Source organism: Bufo gargarizans, chromosome 6, assembly GCF_014858855.1.
Source record: "Bufo gargarizans isolate SCDJY-AF-19 chromosome 6, ASM1485885v1, whole genome shotgun sequence".
NCBI lineage: Eukaryota > Metazoa > Chordata > Amphibia > Anura > Bufonidae > Bufo > Bufo gargarizans.
Genome location: NC_058085.1, coordinates 232,915,313 through 232,932,946, shown reverse-complemented (window position 1 = coordinate 232,932,946; position 17,634 = coordinate 232,915,313). Strand labels below are relative to the sequence as shown.

General features: G+C 42.7%; 1 protein-coding gene across 1 annotated transcript in view; it reads right to left on the bottom strand.

Annotated features, from left to right (window-relative positions):
* Window positions 1-16,913, bottom strand: part of LOC122940880 (pendrin-like) — a 139,948-nt gene extending 123,035 nt beyond the window's left edge. Inside the window, exon 1 of the mRNA XM_044297758.1 lies at window positions 16,777-16,913. Coding sequence (XP_044153693.1) covers window positions 16,777-16,913 — 137 coding nt within the window. The remainder of the gene's footprint in view (window positions 1-16,776) is intronic.
* Between the last annotated feature and the right edge of the window lie 721 nt (window positions 16,914-17,634).

Here is a 17,634-nt window from a genome sequence, read left to right as displayed (position 1 = left end):
TGCCAGAGTACCAACAGGCAAAACTTTGCTGTCGTCATCAGGAGGATCACTCTCAAGCTCCTCATCCTCTTCCTCCTCTTTTGCCCACCCACGCTGAACAGATGGAATGAAACTTCCATGGGTACTACCCTCTGTAGCAGAGGAAACCGTCTCCTGCTCCTCCTCCTCCCCTTCATCGTCCAATTTGCGCTGAGAAGATGGACGGAGGGTGGTCTGGCTATCACCCTGTGTAATGTCTTCCCCCATTTCCACCTCTTCCACATGCAAAGCGTTGTCCTTACTTGTGAGCAGCGAGCGTTTGATTAGACGCAGAAGTGGGATGGTTAAGCTGATAATAGCGTTATCACCGCTCACCATCTGTGTTGATTCCTCAAAAGTGCCTGGTTGTAGGTTGAGTGGCGAGAGCCACAGCTGTTTGGTCTCTTATCCCCTGCAACATCTCTGCGGCCGTATGCTGTTTGTCCCCTAAGCATATCAGCTTCAGCACGGCCTGTTGACGCTTCCCCACTGCAGTGCTACACTGCTTCCAGCTACTGGCTGATGGCTGACTGGTGCTGCACGCGGATAATTCAGAGGTGGAAGTGGAGGAGGAGGCAGAGGAGGAGAAGTGGGGGTTTGAGCCACTAACGTAGGTGCTGGCGGAAACCCTGATGGAATTAAGGCCCGCAATCCCCGGCGTAGGTAGCACCTGTGCCATCCCAGGGTACGCCTCGTTCCTGGCCTCCACAATATTCACCCAGTGTGCTGTCAGGGAAATGTAGCGTCCCTGGCCAAATGCACTTGTCCGTGGTTAAGTGGAACTTCCCAGTAACTGCATTGGTCAGGGCACGTGTGACATTTCGGGACACATGTTGGTGTAAGGCGGGCACGGCACACCTCGAAAAATAGTGGAATCTGGGGACAGAGTACCACGGGATGGCCGCTGACATCAGGCTACGGAAGGCCTCAGTTTCCACAAGCCTAAATGGCAACATTTCCAGGGCAAGTAATTTTGAAAGGCGCACATTTAGTGCTATGGTCTTTGGGTGCGTGGCTGGGTATTTGCGCTTGCATTCAAATGCCTGGGATAATGACATTTGGATGCTGCGCTGAGACACGAAAGTGGATGTGGTCGCTGATGGTGCTTGCGAAGGTCCAGTTGCAGGGCAGGAGGCATTCTCTCCTGCGCCTTCGACAGGCGATTGACCAGCACGTACCATAGGGGAAGAGAAGGCAGTGGTGTGACTCGCAGAAACAGATTGTGGACCCAGGCATTCATCCCACTTATTACGGTGCTTGGATGCCATGTGGCGGATCATGCTAGTGGTGGTGAGGTTGCTAGTGTTCATGCCCCGGCTCATTTTGGTGTGGCACAGGTTGCAAACTACTATTCTTTTGTCGTCCGCACTTTCCTCAAAAAAACGCCATACTGCGGAACACCCAGGGCCGGCCTTTGGGGTGTGCGGGCTGTGCGGCCGCACAGGGCGCCATAGCAACAGGGGCGCCGGGCGGCCGACAGCTCGCAATGTAATATGGGCAGGCGAGGCGGCACTTATGTTTTCCCACGGTGCGGGCCCCCCGCCCCCTCCATCTCCCCCTCCCCTGTATTCAGCAGGGGGTGCCCGGCGCCCGTTGCGGTTAAAAAAAAAAAAAAAGTTGCTTATATAAGTTCGGGCGGCTGGCGGCGCCCCTCATTCTGCGCCGCCTGAGTGGCTGAGGCTGAGCGCTTGCCACTCTAAAGAATCCTGCCTGCGCCTGCTGTGTGCTGTTAATGTAGCGTGGCCGAGCTCTGTTTGATCCGCGGTACAGGAGCTTTTGTTTCCTGTACCCGGCCGGACTGACAGGAAGTGCTCACTTAGTGTGCACTTCCTGTCAGTCCGGCCGGGTACAGGAAACAAATGCTCCTGTACCGCGGATCGAACAGAGCTCGGCCACGCTACACTAGAGGTGGAGGTGGGAGTAGAATGAGAGTGACAAGGGGGGAGGGGGGAGGAAATAATGAGTGATGGGGGGGGAAATAATGAGAGTGATGGGGGGGAAATAATGAGAGTGACAAGGAGGGAGGGTGGAATAATGAGAGTGACAAGGGAGAGGGGGGGAATAATGAGAGTGACAAGGGAGGGGGGGGGGGAATAATGAGAGTGACAAGGGAGAGGGGGGGATAATAAGAGTGACAAGGGAGAGGGGGGGGAATAATGAGAGTGACAAGGGAAGGGGGGGGGGAAGAGAGTGACAAAAGAGGGAGAGAGGGAGGGAGGGGGGGGGGGGGAAGAGAGTGACAATAGAGTCCCCAGAGCCAGACTGCAGCCAGAGTCCAGATCATCTTATTGTCCTGGTGGTAAGTAGACAATGCAATATGTTTATTATTTAATTGTTTAGTTATTAATACTACATTGGAAACAAATTTTCTCAGCTGGACACCAGTCGACACTGCGCATGCGCTGGGAGTCTCACCAGCGGTTAGGGTAGGGAAAAAGCACTGGCCCGTACGTAAATTTTTCCCTTCCCTAACCGCTGGTGAGGCTCCCGGTGCATGCGCAGTGTCGGCCGGTGTTCAGCTGAGAACATCCATCCGATCACTGCGCCTGCGCATTGGCCCATAGTTTTTCCCTACCCTAACCGCCGGCGAGGCTCCTGGCGCATGCGCACTCTGCTGTGAAATTTCCCTAACCTGTCGTTGTGCGCCTGCGCGGCGCTGCACACCTCCTCACGTCATGTCCGGTGCGACCGGAAGTGACGAGGGTAGGGAAATCTCACGAACTAGGGAAGTATAACATTACACCGGCCTTTGGGGTGTGAGGGCTGGTAACTACTTGGTTGGATAGTCAGCCAGCCTATGCCATGATGCCAGCAACAAGCAGTGTTTTTTTTAATTTATTTTTTTTGGGGGGGGGGGGGGCGCCACAAGGTTAGCTCGCACAGGGCGCCTGAACACCTAAGGCCGGCCCTGGGAACACCTACCCCTTGGCAAGGGATATTTACACAAGGGGGTGCTCCGTGGAACAGTTGCAGGCCTGTTTGGTGTGGCCCGCCTTCTCCCTTTTGCAACACCACTGCCTCTTCCAGCCTGTTGCGGTGCTGCAGATCCTTTCCCCTCTGTACTGCTGTCCTTGCTCGGCTTTCCACCTTCCCAGGTTGGGTCAGTGACCTCATAGTCCACCACCTCCTCTTCCACTTCCTCACTCTGATCATCCTCTTGATTTGTTGACCTAACCACAACCTCAGTGATTGACAACTGTGTCTCATCCTCTTTATCAACCTCTTGAGACAGTAATTGCGGTTGACTCATTGGCAACTGTGTCTCATCATCATCCACCTCATTAAACACTAATTGCCGTTCCCCACCGTCATGTTCTTGTGACTGTGGATGCTCAAAAGGTTGGGAATCAGGGCACAAAATCTCATGTCCTTCTTCAAGCGTGCTTGGCGAGCGGGCCAAATCAAGTAATGGCGATGAAAAGAGATCCTCGGAATTTCCAAATGTGGGATCACTTGTTTGGCCAGACTCTCCATGGTGGGAGGAAGAAGGATCAGGGAGAGGATTCTGTTGACCAGACTCTTAACTACTGAGACTGGACTTGGTGGAAGACAGGGTGGTGCTTAACCGACTGGAAGCATTATCTGCTGTAATCCAACCGACTACCTGGTCGCACTTGTGTGACTTCAAGAGTTTTGTCCCCTGCGACGCCCTGCAATGCCCTGCAAACTGGGACATGAAGCTAGGTATCCTACATGATTGTTTTTCTTGTGCTCTGGCAGTAGCACAGTTTCAATGCGCCCAGGACCACGGCCTCTGCGTGAACCATCAGCATCACGGCCACTTCCCCGTCCCTTACTGCTCGCCTTGCGCATATTAAATGTTATATGCACGCTTGACACACAAGATGTGGCACAGATGTCACAGTTCACAGCAAGCACAGTATATGGAAAAAGTACGTAAAAGTATGGAAAAAGGAAAATAGATTTCAGTTATATTTCTCCACTCTCTGGCCCTGACACACAGAAGGTATAATACAGATGTCTCTAGTCACTGCAGACACCCTCTATATAATAAGCATTGAAAATGAGGGAAAAAATATATTAATTTTCAGTTATATTTCTCCAATCACTGGCCTTGACACACAGAAGGTATTGGACAGATGTCTCTAGTCACTGCAGACACCCTCTATATGAAAACTATTGAAAATGATTGACAAAATATATATTATTTTTAGTTAAATTTCTCAAATCTCTGGCCCTGACACACAGAAGGTATTGGACAGATGTCTCTAGTCACTGCAGACACCCTCTATATAAAAATTATTGAAAATGATGGAAAAAATATATTCATTTTCAGTTATATTTCTCCAATTTCTGGCCCTGACACACAGAAGGTATTGGACAGATGTCTCTAGTCCCTGCAGACACCCTCTATAGAAAAATAATTGAAAATGATGGAAAAAATATATTCATTTTCTGTTATATTTCTCCAATTTCTGACCCCAACACACAGGGACAGATGTCTCTAGTTACTGCAGACACCCTCTATTTAAAAAGTACTGAAAATGATGGAAAAAATATATAAATCTTCAGTTAGATTTCTCCAATTTCTGGCCCTGACACACAGAAGGTATTAGACAGATGTATCTAGTCACTGCTGACACCCTCTATATAAAAAGTATTGAAAATGATGGAAAAAATATATTAATTTTCAGTTATATTTCTCCAATTTCTGGCCCTGTCACACAGAAAGTATTGGACAGATGTCTCTAGTCACTGCTGACACCCTCTATATAAAAAGTATTGAAAATTATGGGAAAAAAAATTTGTACTGTAGCTATAAAATACTGCCAGCCTGCCACCACACACAATAGTCCTTAAAGGGACTTTTGGTTCTTTGAAACGTTTTTCTACTGAATTGATTGCGTTTAGACTCCCTACACTCTCTCTCCCTTCTGAAGTGCAGCTCTCCCTGACTACAAATGAGCCAAACATGCGTCATCACGATGACGTGTTCCGGCAAGCCAATCACTGTGATGCCAGTAGCCAACATGGCTACTAGCATGACATTGAGGGCAGTACTTACCTGCACGTTTATTGGCTGCATAGCAGCTGCGAAACGTACGGGGAGGAAACTCGAGCATGGCGCTCGAGCACATGTGGTACTCTGCCGAGTACCGCCATGTGCCGAGCATAGCGATGCTCAAGCTGAACAGCAGTTTGGCCGAGCATGCTCGCTGAACACTAATGGGAGGTAAAATTAGCACAAAACTGTACAACATGTGTTTTACCATCGATGTATCATCTCAGTGAAAACATCTGAAATACCAGTAGTCCAAACTCCGGGTCAGGATTTCTCCACACAGTTAATAAAAATGTAAAAAAAACTGTATATGCATATCTTAGGGTACTTTCACACTTGCGGCAGGACGGATCCGACAGACTGTTCACCCTGTCGGATCAGTCCTTCCGCTATTTTGCCGTGCCGCCGGACTGCAGCTCCGTCCCCATTTACTATAATGGGGACGAGGCGGCGCTCCGGCGCAGTACGGCAGTGCACGGCGAAAGGCCGCCGGACTAAAAGTCCTGCATGTCCAACTTTTTAGTCCTGCGGCCTCTGACCGCGAACTGCCGTACTGCGCCAGAGCACCGCCCCCGTCCCCATTATAGTCAATGGGGACGGAGCGGCAGTCCGGCGGCACGGCGAAATAGCGGAAGGACGGATCCGACAGGGTGAACAGCCTGTCGGATCCGTCCTGCCGCAAGTGTGAAAGTACTCTTACAATGTGCAGGGTAGCAGCCAAAATTTTCTGTGAGTGATGCTATGATATTATACATTACTATTCCATTTTTTGGGGGGTTTGTTTCATTTATTAAATCCAGCATCTACGTGTCTTACAATACATAGGGTAGCGGACAAAAACATCTGATACCGTGATATTAGGGCTAAATCTGTGTATTTCCTTCGCCAGACAGTTCCAGTGTATATTATTTGGGGTTGTTGAATTTATTTATTTACCAATGAATCGATCTGGCCTTGCTGACAGTGCCCCATCTTGCCACTGTTGCTGTTGCCTGCCAACCTGCCTCCATCATTCTGCTGCTGCCATCATGCCACTGCTGGCCCTGCCTACTGTATGGCTGCTGTTGCCTCCATCACGCCAATACTTCCTTCATAGCAATGCTCCCTAAGGCTGCTACTACCTCCATCATGTTGCTGCCTGCCAACATGTACCATATGGCTGCAGCTGCTGCTGATCCTTGCTCCTAAAACCTCTACTGCCACCTGTGACTACTACCACTAGTGGAGTATAAAGTTCTTCCCATGCTGCCCTTTAATAACGTCTCTCAGAGGCTACTTTTGGGTAGTGTACCTCTTGGTGAGAGATCATTGACTGCTAGGCATGCCTCTACAATGCACGCAAATACATTTTGCCCAGCTGACTGACTTTTAGAGGGGGGCATTGGACTGAGAGAAGCAGGATAGTTGTTTCAACGGACGGCCCGTGATGTAGACCATTCTGACCTAGCTGTTAGGAGGTACTTTACTTCGGAGCAGTGGTTATGTGAGTACATATACACATGGCAAAAAGGCTTGGGTCGGGCCAGTCAGACCACCAGTAAAATGGATCATTTGATCCACCAACAAGTAAGAAAGAGCAGCTCCCAAAGATTTGTTGTCCACCATCCAGATACATGTGGCACCCTTCATTACACACCCCTGTCTGTGCCAGGACCATTCCCAGGAGCTTAGCAAAAGGAAAGTTGGTGATGGTGGAGTGATGGTACACATTACTTGTCCTTCCATTGACAGTCAGCCACCATCACTTTGCACTGGTGTTGTGAAGGAGAAACCAGGACTGTCACTGAATGCTACGATATCGTCTTCAGTGATAAATTTAGGTTCTGTTTTGTATTCGGTGGTGGTTGGGTTCAAGTATGGAGGCCTCATGGTGAGCACTTTAATCCTGCCTTTTCAATGGAGTTTAACCTATCATGGCAGGGTTTCCATCTGGAATTTTTTCAGCAAGGTAATACTCGCACACACACAGCAAGAGTTTTCAAGGAATGTCAGATTAATTGCTAACAGAGCATTTATAGTACCAGCTGGGACGCCAGCTTCGGAAAGCTACGTGTGTGCAGGATCTACAGGCCCAGCTGCAACAAATGTGCCACAGGATACCATACAGAACCTGTTTGCCTCCATGAACAGACGTATTTCATCTTGTATCCAGACTAGAGGTGGCCCAACAGGGTACTCGAGCCTCCTTTCAATTGTACATTTTTCCCCAATAAATGTAATCTTTTGCTTTAAAGGGGTTCTCCAGGATTTTAATATTGATGACCTATAGGTCATGATAGGTCATCAACATCAAATCGGCAGAGGTCTGACACCCGGCAACTCCGTTGATCAGCTGTATAAAGGAAAGGCCTCCCTTCTCTCTTCCTGCACGCTGCTGCTATGTCTATGGCGAGTAGGAAGAGAGAAGTTAAACAGCACGCGAGCAGTGCACACACCTTCCCTTCATCCATATTAAAAGCCCATAAAACCCCTTTAATATAATACTGTAATACCTTACATACATCATCATAACATTCACATAGAATATGTAAAAGACTAATAAAAGCAGACAAACTAGAGACTGAGAGATTGATTGCCAAAGACAGTAAAACTAACCCTAAAATGTTCTTCAATTATATAAATGGTAAAAAGTATAAATCTGTGTTTGGCCCTTTACAGAGTAATGAGGGGGGAGTTGCAGAGAGCGATCAGAAGGCAGAGCTATAAAATATTTTTTTTATCCACTGTATTCACTGAGGAAAATAAACTGTCAGATGAAATGCAGAATGTAAAAGTAAATTCCCCATTAAAAGTGCTCTGTCTGACAAAGGAAGTTGCGTTGTAAAAAGATTAAAATAGACAAATCGTCGGTACCAGATGGCATACACTGTCGTATCCTAAGAGAATTAAGTAATGTCATAGCCAGACCCTTATTTCTGATATTTGCGGACTCTATACTGACAGGGAATGTCCCACAGGATTGGCACATAGCAAATGTGGTGCCATATTCAAAAAGGGTCCAATAACAGAGCCCGGAAACTATAGGCCGGTAAGTTTAACATCTGTAGCGGGTAAACAGTTTGAAGGTTTTCCAAGAGATGCTATCTTGGAGTACCTCAATAAAAATATGCAAATAACGCCATATCAGCATGGCTTCATGAGGGATCGGTCATGTCAAACTAATTTAATCAGTTTCTATGAGGAGGTAAGTTCTAGACATGAGTGCGGCGAATCAATGGATGCTGTATATCTTGACTTCTTCAAAGCATTTGATACTGTACCACATAAAAGAATAGTATAGTAAATGAGAATGCTTGGGCTGGGGGAAAATGTATGTGGGTAAGTAAAGTAATGATCTTGTAGAAGGCTTTCACAGTAAAATACATTTTTTTGCAGATGACACTAAACTTTGTAAAGTAATTAACACTGAAGAGGACAGTAATCTGGATAGATTAGAGGCTTGGGCAGAGAAGTGGCAGATGAGGTTTTTAACACTGACAAATGTAAGATCATGCACATGGGAAGGAAAAATACAAGTCACCAGTACATACTAAATGGTAAAACACTGGGTAACTCTGACATGGAAAAGGACCTAGGAATTATAGTGAACAGCAAACTAAGCTGTAGAGAACAGTGTCAGGCAGCTGCTGCCAAGGCCAATAAGATAATGGGTTGCATCAAAAGGGGCATAGATGCCCGTGAAGAGAACATAGTCCTACCACTTTACACATAACTAGTCAGACCACACATAGAGTACTGTGGACAGTTCTGGGCTCCTGTGAACAAGGCAGACATAGCAGAGTTAGAGAGGGTTCAGAGGAGGGCAACTAAAGCAATAACTGGAATGGGTGGACTACAGTACCCTGAAAGATTATCAAACTTAGAGTTATTCACTTAAGAAAAAAGACAATTGAAGGGACATCTAATAACTATGTATAAATATAGCAGTGGTCAGTACAGAGATCTCACCCATCATCTATTTATCCCCAGGACTGTGACTGTAACGAGGGGACATCCTCTGCATCTTGAGGAAAGAAGGTTTGTATACAAACATAGAAGAGGATTCTTTACGGTAACAGCGGTGAGACTATGAAACTCTGCCTGAGGAGGTGGTGATGGTGAGTTCACTAAAAGAGTTCAAGAGGGGCCTGAATGTATTTCTGGAGTGTAATAATATTACAGGCTATAGCTACTAGAGATGGGTCGTTGATCCAGGGAGTTATTCTGATTGCTTGATTGGAGTTGGGAAGGAATTTTGTCTCCCCTAAACTGGCGAAAATTGGCTTCTACCTCTCAGGTGTTTTTGTTGCCTTCCTCTGGATCAACTTGAAGGATAACAGACTGAAATGGATGGACAGATGTCTTTTTTTCAGCCTTATAAACTACGTTATTATGTTACAGATAAAGTTTCATTTGATTCCAACAACTCCTTCTTGGTGCATTATTTTTGGCAATGAGTGTACTTACGACTTAGTCCCCTGACATTTTTAGCTCTGGTCTTTACCTTTGGTTTCCGTTTACAGGCTGCACTGGTGACGTAGCTAAAGACAGCAAGTGACAGCAGATCACTGGCCTCAGTAGTCTTGTGCCATATAACATCCTTCCTTTAATAATCTCACCACCCATTAAATTAAGGGATGAGGTTAACCTGGGCATAACCCACTTTCTACCAGGTACCATTGAAGCCATATGATCTGCCTTTTTGGTGTGTACTACCTTGCGTTCAGGTTTTCAGTTGTTGCAATTTCCACCTCAATGAGAATTTGTCTTTTACTTATTGTTTTGAGCAAGGTAACATTTTCTGCTGTTTTTTTTTAACTCTTTGATGGCTATATTACACCAATGAAACTTTATAGTCACTCCAGTGTTAATTAACGCAATCAAAATACATGTTACATTCTTATGCCAAATACCTGGCTTCATTGGATACACCTTCTGTATGACCAATAAGGAAACAAGGAACTAATACAATAGGGCATATTTACTAATGATATAGACAGCTGTGTAGAACTGCACCAGATTTATCATACTGGCTCATGATGGATAGTAAATTTAGGGCATGGATAGACTCTTATGTCTAACGCTATACCACTCACACTAGTAAATGCAGGCAAATGTTCCCTGATTTAACTTTTGACCATCTTGCAAATCCTTGTTGTCTACTTGGGCAAACAACCAATAATGGCCACAGAGACAAGTTTGCACATTAGGTCATGCTATAGTATAAGGACTAATTGAAGAGGATTTCTGACCACCCTACTATATTGTTAGTGGTGAAATAAAAGGAGGTGTATACGGAGGTTAGGAGGTTTAGATTGAATCCTCATTGGATTCTTTTAGTTAAAGAACAAGACCTCATAGGTAACGAGATTAGGGAGTTTTGCAATAGAAATGTTGGATCAACTCATATCCATTTTGTTTGGGATACACTTAAAACATTTCTTAGGGGTTTATATTATGGGCAAATAAGAACAATGAGGTCAATATTTGTTAAAATGGAGACGCAGTTAGAGGAGAGGGTTAGTAGATTAGAGAAAGAGATTATAGATAATAATAACATAGAAACTCAACAACAATTAGTAAAGGCTACGGAGGAATATAAAAACTTTTTATGTAATAAAGCGCAACAGAGATTTTTTTTTTGTGGTCAGGGATATTTTTGTGAAGCAGGGAAACCAGGACGACTATTAGCATCGATAGTACAAAATCAAAAAGAGAACAAACATATTAGGTGTATTAAGAGGAAGGATGGCAATATAATTTATAATCTGGAATTTATTAAGCAGGAGTTTGTTGGCTATTATTCTACATTTTATCAATCTAGGGTGGGAGGGAAAGATGAGGAAATAAAATCATATCTGAATATGATAGATATCCCAGTTCTATCGGAGGAGGAAAGAGAGAATCTAAACGCCCCCATACAGTTATGTGGTTTAAGGGAAGCTGTAAGAGATATTCAGGGGAATTCTTCCCCGGGCTCAGACGGACTCCCATTTGAAATTTATCACCAATATGGGGAGGTGTTGTTACCATACTTGTATCAAGTTCTGAATGAATCTAGGGAAGTAGGATGTCTACCACCCTCTCTATAGGAAGCGGTTATTGCGCTCATTTGAAAGAAAGATAAGGATGGACAGGAAATAGGATCATATAGACCTTTATCCTTAATAAATACTGATTTTAAAGTACTAGCAAATAGGCTTAAGAAAGTGATAAATAAGCTGATTCATCCTGATCAAGCAGGGTTTACCCCTAAAAGACATGCTCAAACAAATATCCGCAGAGTACTGGTAAATATTCAATCAGGGGAGGGGGAGGACCGCTCCATCCTGTCGATGGATGCAGAGAAAACATTCGACAGGGGGGAGTGGAACGTCCTCTGGAAGGCTATGAATAAAATGAATATGGGAGAAAACTTTATTAAGTGGGTGCGGTTATACAGTTGTTCTACTGCTAGAATAAATGTAGATGGAGTATGGTCAGACTCATTTAAGTTATATCGAGGTACTAGACAGGGATGTCCTCTTTCTCCTCTATTATTCACGATTTTCATAGAACCTCTCGCTTGTAAAATCAGGTTGGATGATAAGATAGTAGGAATTAGGGGGAGACGAAATTAGAGATAAAATAAGCCTCTATGTAGATGATTTGTTTTGATTTTCATGAAAGCAGGAAGGAAAATTCTCCCTAATGTTATGAAGATGGTAAATGATTTTGTTGCTATGTTGGGCTTTAAAATAAACTGGGCAAAATCAGTAGTATTGCTACTGAACCGACAAGTTGGTGGTAATGTTACCGTTGTTCGAATGCTTAAACCTACAGAACAGTTTGAGTATTTGGGGATAAAAATCACTGCTAACTTGAAGGTTTATAATAAATTAAACCTATCCCTGATAATTAATAAGGGAAAAGATAAGATACGAGTCTGGCAGAAGCTTCCACTGGCCCGAGTGGAAAGAATTGCTTTTGTGAAAATGGTATTACTCCCGCAAGTCTTGTATATACTGACTGCTTTCCCAATCTGGATAGAAGATTCTTTTTTTAACTTGTTGGAAAGGATCATAAATGATTTAATATGGGGAAGAAAGCGAGTCTGGATTAAGCAAAAATATCTATGGTTAGCAGAGGCGGATGGGGGGTCTTGCCCTCCCATATATGCAGAGTTATTATATGGCTGCCCAAATTCAATGGTGCATGGGTTATGGTGGGGATGGGTTTTTCAGCATTTAATAAGTGAATGTAAATAGACCCAGAAAGATATATTCAGTATTTTGGAAACAGGGTATTTGAGAGTATTGGGGAAAAAATGCCCGATAAATAAAATGTAGCAGAATGTATGGAATAAAATTAGAAAGATATTTCGTTATCTCAATCTCTTCATTATACCCCCATATGGCAGAATGTAAAGTTAGGGGAGTTTTTGGCACTGGAAGATTATAATTTTTGGGAAAAGAAGGGTATAGCGAGGGTGTCACTGTGGAGAATAAGGTCACTTGTGGAGTTGTGTGTAGGTGAAAGGGTTAACAAATTGACAGAGTTTATATATGCACAATTTAAAGCATACATATGATTGAACAAAGGATAAGAGATATTTTATGATTAGGGATAATGAATTTATGGATTTTTGTTATAAGTTTAAAGATATGAGGATTGCAATGGCACAAATATATAAAAGAATTAGGAAGGGTTTGGGTAAGATGACTGAATTTAAGAATAAGAACAAATGGGAACAAGAGATGGGGTGTGGGATGCTCTGCAATGGGAAAATGCTTCTAAAATATAAAAAGAGCTTCTATTTCAAGTAATCATAGCTTAATACAATTTAATGTCCATCTTTTATATTATACCCATTTATTGTTGACTAAAATATATAAAGAAAGGCATCATAGATGTCTAAAATGCCGAAATGAACAAGTATATGGAGCTGCCCGATTATTCAGGAATATTGGGGTAAGATAATTGAGGAGCTCGGTAGGAGGACGGAGATAAAACCTGAGGAAGGAGTAGAATTTTCTGTATTAGGCTTCCTCCCCATGGATAAAGGATATAAAAGGGAAGATATAATTTGGTTGAAAGGGTTATCAATTGCAAGAATAATAATAGTTATGAAATAGGGATCAGAAAAACACCCTGAGTTTGAGGAATGGAAACAATCAATGAACAGGATAAAGAACTATTAACCTGCACTATTCAGGGAGAAAAAACAGCTTAGACAATGGGAACAGATATGGGCAGGATGGTTATAATTCTTTTGTATGGTGTACTTCTGGATCTGAGTGGACTACCTCAGTGGACTCCTACGATAACTAGAGGGTGGGGTAGTAGGGGGGGTTGTTGGGGGGAATGGACAATAATCCTTTGTGGGTACCTGAAATATTGGTTTTGGATTGTACACTGTCAGAAGGCAAGGAAAAATCAATGGTATTGGTATCTGGATGATAGTCTATGGGGGAAGGTAGGGAAAATATATATCCTGAGGAAATGGTATTAATGAAATGATTTTTGTAGGTTATATTGTATACCTTCCCTATTGTAATGATATTGTGATTATGATGATAATAGGACTCAAGTCTGATTGTATGCTCCTCTTTTATTAAAATGCCTTCAATAAAATATTACGCAGTGCTACATAAGTACAAAAGTATATAATCTTTATTAGATCAAATAAGATTTAAAATGATAAGTAGTAAATAACGGTGGCAGACATATATACAGACAAATAATACACACTGTCAATAATATCATAATAAACTCCTGGAATGATTGTAACATTAACTATACCCTGAATCTAATGTCTCTCATATAGCTTAATAAAGTGCATAGTGCAAGACATAACAACCATACTAATACACGAGATCAGGAGAAAGTAACACAGTAGCAAAACAATCAAATAATCCAGTATAAAGTAACAAAAAAGTTAATACCGACCAGTGTGATCATATACCACGATGAGCATTTCGCATCTCGCTTCTTCAGGGAATAGTGTGCAAGTGAAGACCTCACATATTTATACTTTAATACTCAGTACAATTAAGAACAGGAAAATAACTATATTAGGTTTCAAAAGCATGACCAGATCGTGTTTAGCTGGAACGCATGATGTCACTTCCTGCTTTGAATGGGAGTGCCCAGGCCCCATTAACTAATCTTACTTAAGTATAATAAGTTGTCATTTATTCACCAGTTATTCACCTGTTCTTAATGTAGCACTGCGTAATACAAACCGGATTCCAAAAAAGTTGGGACACTAAACAAATTGTGAATAAAAACTGAATGCAATGATGTGGAGATGGCAAATGTCAATATTTTATTTGTAATAGAACGTAGATGACAGATCAAATGTTTAATCCGAGTAAATGTATCATTTTAAAGGAAAAATACGTTGATTCAAATTTTCACGGTGTCAACAAATCCCCAAAAAGTTGGGACAAGTAGCAATAAGAAGCTGGAAAAAGTACATTTGAGCATAACGAAGAGCTGGAAGACCAATTAACACTAATTAGGTCAATTGGCAACATGATTGGTATAAAAAGAGCTTCTCAGAGTGGCAGTGTCTCTCAGAAGCCAAGATGGGTAGAGGATCACCAATTCCCACAATGTTGCGCAGAAAGATAGTGGAGCAATATCAGAAAGGTGTTACCCAGCTGAAAATTGCAAAGACTTTGCATCTATAATCATCAACTGTGCATAACATCATCCGAATATTCAGAGAATCTGGAACAATCTCTGTGCGAAAGAGTCAAGGCCGTAAAACCATACTGGATGCCCGTGATCTCCGGGCCCTTAAACGACACTGCACCACAAACAGGAATGCTACTGTAAAGGAAATCACAGAATGGGCTCAGAAATACTTCCAGAAACCATTGTCAGTGAACACAATCCACCGTGCCATTCGTCCTTGCCAGCTGAAACTCTACAGTGCAAAGAAGAAGCCATTTCTAAGCAAGATCCACAAGCTCAGGCGTTTTCACTGGGTCAGGGACCATTTAAAATGGAGTGTGGCAAAATGGAAGACTGTTCTGTGGTCAGACGAGTCACGATTCAAAGTTCTTTTTGGAAATCTGGGATGCCATGGCATCCGGACCAAAGAGGACAAGGACAACCCAAGTTGTTATCAACGCTCAATTCGGAAGCCTGCATCTCTGATGGTATGGGGTTGCATGAGTGCGTGTGGCATGGGCAGCTTGCATGTCTGGAAAGGCACCATCAATGCAGAAAAATATATTCAGGTTCTAGAACAACATATGCTCCCATCCAGACATCATCTCTTAGGGAAGACCCTGCATTTTTCAACAAGATAATGCTAGACCACATTCTGCATCAATCACAACATCATGGCTGCGTAGGAGAAGGATCCGGGTACTGAAATGGCTAGTCTGCAGTCCAGATCTTTCACCTATAGAGAACATTTGGCGCATCATAAAGAGGAAGGTGCAACAAAGAAGGCCCAAGACGATTGAACAGTTAGAGGCCTGTATTAGACAAGAATGGGAGAACATTCCTATTTCTAAACTTGAGAAACTGGTCTCCTCTGCCCCCAGACGTCTGTTGAGTGTTGTAAGAAGGGGAGATGCCACACAGTGGTGAAAATGGCCGTGTCCCAACTTTTTGGGGATTTGTTGACACCATGAAATTCTGAGTCAACATATTTGTCCCTTAAAATGGTACATTTTCTCAGTTTAAACTTTTGTTCCGTGATTTATGTTCTATTCTGAATAAAATATTAGAAGTTGGCACCTCCACATCATTGCATTCAGTATTTATTCACGATTTGTATAGTGTCCCAACTTTTTGGGAATCCGGTTTGTATTTCATTGTAGGCATTGTAATTGGCATTTAGTATACAGAGTGCAAAAATATTTGGGAGCCCTATTGTGTATTAGGGTTATCCTTTTTTTATTAAGCAAAAAAAAAAAAAAAAAAAAAAAAGAAAGAAAGAAAAGAATGAAGAGGATAATACAAAATGTTGATGCACTGATTTTTATTTTTTATTTTATAAAATTATCCTTAATACCAGTTGGGTTCTACTCCAACAGGTGAATACATTTTTGTACATAGGGGGCAGTATTATATTCTTGTGCATAGCAAGCAGCTGTGTAGTAGATATATTCTTGCCCATAGGAGGCACTATTGTAGTACTTATAGTAGTTATATACTTGTACATAGGAGCAGTGTTATAGGAGCTATATTCTTGTACATAAAGGGGAGTATTATAATATAGGTCAGTACTATAGTTGGTTACAGAGAGGTCAGTATTATATTATAGTCTTGTCCATAGGTGCAGTATTTTAGTAGTTATATTCCTATGCAAAGGAGGCACTGTTATAATAGTTATATCCCGGTATATAGAAAGTAGTATTATAGTAGTTATTTTCTTGTACATAGAGGTTGGTATTGTAGTAGTTATAATAGTCTTGTACATAGGAGCGATATAATAGTTATATTCTTGTACATACAGGTCAGTATAATAGTAGTTTATATTCTTGTACATACAGGTCAGTATAATAGTAGTTTATATTCTTGTACATAGAGGGCAGTGTTATAGTGTCCATAAAGGACAATATTATAGAAGTTACACTTTTGACCAAAGACAACAGTATTATGATTGTTCCTCTGCCGGAACTCCTGCCAGCAGTGTGAAAGAAGCCTTATACTTATGTCTAGGCTGACCTTAAAGACACAGAATGATCCATATTTTGTGGAAAGAAACTTCATGAATTATTTCTCCGGTATAGAACATGAAATACATACTGTACCTGCAGCTATTTTTCAGTCTTTCACAATATGTTTTTCGTAAAATCTCCTTTTTTTCATTTTCTTCTTGAAAAGATGGTTCAGCATAAACCGACCTTCGCACCAAATACTGGGCATTCCCATATTTCGATAAATCCATGTTTGGTGACACTGTCTCGAACAGTAAAGAAAAAGGAGAAATAAAGGTTCCTTTCTGTGTAAGATCAAAAATTAAGCAGTAAAAGATAAGATGTAACGTGAAAAACTAGAGGGGTTTTGCAGTATTCATTAACATCCTTTAAAAAAATGTTTTATGAAGGTACCTGTATTTATGTAATGTCTTTCTTTCAACTTTATTGTTACTATCTTCCTTTCTGGGTTCTGGTCACATGATCAGGTCTATGCAGCTCTTTCTTATTTCCTGTGATGTTATGTCCATGGGAATGTCAAAGCAGTAACTGGGGCAGTGATAGGGGAGTGTCTATATAACTAGCTGGGTGGGAGGAGCTATAAACTAGCTGGGTGTCAGGAGCAGTGATAGGGGAATGACTATGTAACTAGCTGGGTGGGAGGAGCTATAAACTAACGGCGTTAATAGGGGCAGTGATAGGGGAGTGTCTATATAACTAGCTGGGTGGGAGGAGCTATAAACTAGCTGGGTGTCAGGGGCAGTGACAGGGGAGTGTCTATATAACTAGCTGGGTGGGAGGAGCTATAAACTAACGGCGTTAATAGGGGCAGTGATAGGGGAGTGTCTATATAACTAGCTGGGTGGGAGGAGCTATAAACTAACTGGGCGTTGTTAGGGGCAGTGATAGGGGAGTGTCTATATAACTAGCTGGGTGGGAGGAGCTATAAACTAACTGGGCGTTGTTAGGGGC